The following is a 3,555-nucleotide window of genomic DNA, read 5'->3' as shown; positions in this document are numbered from 1 at the left end:
ATGTATGATTTAGTGCTCGATTCCTTCACTTTGGAACAGCCAAAGGGTAAGAAAAAAAAAAAAAAAAAGGCAACCTAACCATGGACATGGGATTAATGAAATATAATTGAGCTATGAATAAGAGTGGAGTACTAGTCACAATTCTCCTTTCCGAGGTATAATATAATTAATTAAATAAAATTATTTTACATATATATTTTAAGTCGTAGAAAGAAGATTTTGTTGGTTTAAATGTGATATAAACAAGGGAAATGTTCAACACCCTCAGCTTTACCCTACACTTTAACAAACGTGTTGTCCTACATGGGTTAGAAGTTTTGGAATGGGCTGATTTTTGGTGAGGATGATCTCTATGATTAGAAGATCATCATCACTAAAAATCAGTCCATTCCAAAAAATTTAGCCCCATGTTTATCAATTGAAAAATCGTAGACCGTCCATTTTTTGTAAACAATTTTTGATGGGATTAGAAGTTTTGGAATAAGCTGATTTTTGGTGAGGATGATCTCCTCACCATAGAGATCATCCTCACCAAAAATCAGCCCATTCCAAAACTTCTAACCCATGTAGGACAAAACACGATTGTTAAAGTGTAGAGTAAAGCTTAGGGTGGGGAACGGGACCCTATAAACAATAACCAAATTGATATTTGACTATAGTGATCAGAAGATAAACATATGATGATATATAGCAAAAAAAAAAAAAACTCTCTAATTGATAAACTACGAAAATTCAAATAGAGAAAAAAACATATGATGATATATAGCGAAAAAAAAAAACTCCTTGATTAATAAACTACGAAGATTCAAACAGAAAAAACAAAATAGAACACAAGAAATTTACGTGATTCAGCAAGATTAAATCCACAGGTGACGATGTTAAATATTTATTGATGAAAATTATGAAAATACAATACAAATTTAGGATTTCTAAACTTGGAATATATATGGTGTCTCAGGGTGAAACATGCATTTTCTAAAGACAAAAGGACCCCCAAATGTTGTATAGATGCCCAAAAGTTCCTGATCCTAGGCTTTGAATCGAGGGTCTGCCAGCCTCAAACCCCTGCACCCTGGCCTAATATACATCCAAAGATACATCCAACTAAAGTAAGCACCATAAACCAACATGATAGACATATTAACTTAATACACATATTAGCTTAATATTTACTGTTTGGAAGATGCTCCACACCATAAGATATTTTTAGAATTTTACACTCTCATATTCCTTAATTATTTCCCTCTTGGAGCCGTACTTGGTAAGTCCTAGTCACTGTTGGGCGGCACCATCTGGTCACTAAGAGAATGCATCTAAGTTGTTCCATGTTCCAACTCATCTCTGAAAATTCCACTTTGTAGAGGCAAAAGCATGTGGAAAATAAATGGAATTAAAGTCCAGGCTGGGTTTACTTTTCTTAGCTATACTTCTTTTGAAAAGTTACCGAGTTCCATGGGTGCTTAACTTAAGCTTCAACAATGTTGTGAGCCTATAAATCTTGGGTTGCCTGTAGCTTCTCTTCTTTAACTTCAACACTCCACAAAACCCTTCTTTATTATCTCATTTTATTCAAGTTCTATAGGTAGGATCGATCTGTCAAGTAAAGAGTAACTATGGCTAGTGTTACTAAGAATAATAGATTCAATTATGTTGAAGAAAATATCGAGTTAAGGAGAGGACCATGGACTCTTGAAGAAGACACTCTTCTCATACACTACATTGCTTGTCATGGTGAAGGTCGTTGGGATATGTTAGCCAAATGTTCAGGTAAACCACCCATATATATATATATATCATCTTATCTCATTTAACATATTGTTTTAAGAAAAAATTTACAATTACATATCATCCCTTTAATTTATTCCTTCAAATTATCGTTCATCATCAGGATTGAAGAGAACTGGTAAGAGTTGTAGATTGAGATGGTTGAATTATCTAAAACCAGACGTAAAGCGCGGAAACCTTACTCTTGAAGAACAGATTTTAATTCTTGAACTCCATTCCAAGTGGGGTAACAGGTGTTTATTAATTCTATTGATCTTCTGTTAATGTTCAATTAAAAACTTGTCATGGAAATGTTCCTCTTTTTATATATTTTATTTGTTAATTAATCCTATTTTGATTTCTTCGATGACTATAGGTGGTCTAGGATTGCACAACATTTACCAGGAAGAACAGATAATGAAATAAAGAACTATTGGAGAACAAGGGTGCAGAAACAAGCAAAGCAGCTCAAGGTCGATGAAAATAGCGCGAAGTTTCGCGATGCGATCGAATGGTTATGGATGCCAAGATTGCTTCAAAAAATGGAAAAATCTTCTCCTTCTTCTTCTTTGTCCATAAACTCTCAAAGTACATCACTAGTTCCTCTAAAACTCAACCAGACCCCTCAAGCATCAACATCACAAGCACCACAACCACTACAAGGGTCTCTAAGCACAAGTGAGCCTGTAAAAAGTTTCAATCATCAAGAGAATAATTCAACCTCAGAGAATTGCACAAGTCCGAGCATCACTTCATCAGATTCCATGAACATTTCACAGCTCCCTGAAATATCAGAATACCCAACGAGTCCTCATGCTTTCGGTAACATTGTTTATAACCCATTTATGAAAGGTTGTTACCATATGGATGGGAGTAACTATGAGATGGACGGCTTTAACCTGACTTCCACATCTGATTGCCACATGGTGGAGAGTAATTGGGTTGATGATGAGATGTCTGACAGTCTATGGAAGATGGATGAGTTGTGGCAGTTTAGAAAGCTACAATAGAGGGGCATCTAGTGTTTGATTATTATGTGCAAACCCATTGTTCATTATCATTTAAATTAAATTTAGTGGTGGGGTAAGGAACTTATTGAGTGATTTAGAAATGAAGCAGTTTAGAAAGTCTAGCTTCTTGAAATTTTGTCACAACAATTTGTTATTTAGTTTGTGACATATAAACGGTATTCTTTACCAAAATCAAATATATTGGTGAAAAGGGGAATTCTGTAGTAGTTTTTGTAAAAAAACTTATTAAAAATTGTAAAGTATTCTATGTTAGAAGTTTTTATTGATCTCCTTTTTTTTTTCCCCCTTATAGACAATAAATGCATTTTCATGTAGTGGTAGGGTGCTAAGCAACGAGCAAATGATTTATTCCTTGACTAGGAATCTAATGCCACCTAAAAGTTTCATGTGTGGTCAATTCATCTAAAATTTGAGAGAAAGAGAGAGATGGCTGGAGGGTTTCACTTTTTGAGTATGGATTTTTCATTGGTTTCCACTGTGCAAGACCGCTCTAACATTCTAAGGCCACTGAATTCATAGAAACTTAATGAACCAATCACATAGGAAACAAGATTTTCTCACTACTTAATCTTTAGTTTCTAATGGAGGAGACCCCACCACTATAGATAATATTGCAAATATGACAAAAGAAATAGGGAAAATGTGTGATATTTCTTAAAGTGATCGTGTTTTACGCCAGATGAAAAAATAATCATATGTTGGACATAATTAGTTGATACCCAACCCATCTTTCATGTGGGCTTTCCCTTTGTTTGTTCTT

General features: G+C 34.5%; 1 protein-coding gene across 1 annotated transcript; it reads left to right on the top strand.

Annotated features, from left to right (window-relative positions):
• The first annotated feature begins 1,354 nt into the window (after window positions 1-1,354).
• LOC147394455 (uncharacterized) lies at window positions 1,355-3,065 on the top strand. Its single transcript, XM_086454644.1, has 3 exons — window positions 1,355-1,767; window positions 1,889-2,018; window positions 2,141-3,065. Exons 1-3 carry the CDS (start codon window positions 1,614-1,616, stop codon window positions 2,772-2,774), a joined length of 918 nt encoding a protein of 305 aa, XP_086310770.1. The 5' UTR covers window positions 1,355-1,613; the 3' UTR covers window positions 2,775-3,065.
• Window positions 3,066-3,555: the final 490 nt, after the last annotated feature.

The sequence above is a fragment of the Akebia trifoliata genome, chromosome 9, assembly GCF_017979445.1.
Source record: "Akebia trifoliata isolate Shusen 1 chromosome 9, ASM1797944v1, whole genome shotgun sequence".
In the NCBI taxonomy this organism is placed as follows: Eukaryota; Viridiplantae; Streptophyta; class Magnoliopsida; order Ranunculales; family Lardizabalaceae; genus Akebia; species Akebia trifoliata.
Note: the sequence above shows the minus strand (reverse complement) of the source record. Positions and strands in the feature narration are given on the sequence as shown.

Coding starts and splice junctions, on each gene's coding strand:
- LOC147394455 (XM_086454644.1), top strand. CDS start 1,614: ATGGCTAGTGTTACTAAGAATAATAGATTCAATTATGTTGAAGAAAAT. Junction 1,768..1,888: donor TATGTTAGCCAAATGTTCAG/GTAAACCACCCA, acceptor GTTCATCATCAG/GATTGAAGAGAACTGGTAAG. Junction 2,019..2,140: donor CATTCCAAGTGGGGTAACAG/GTGTTTATTAAT, acceptor CGATGACTATAG/GTGGTCTAGGATTGCACAAC.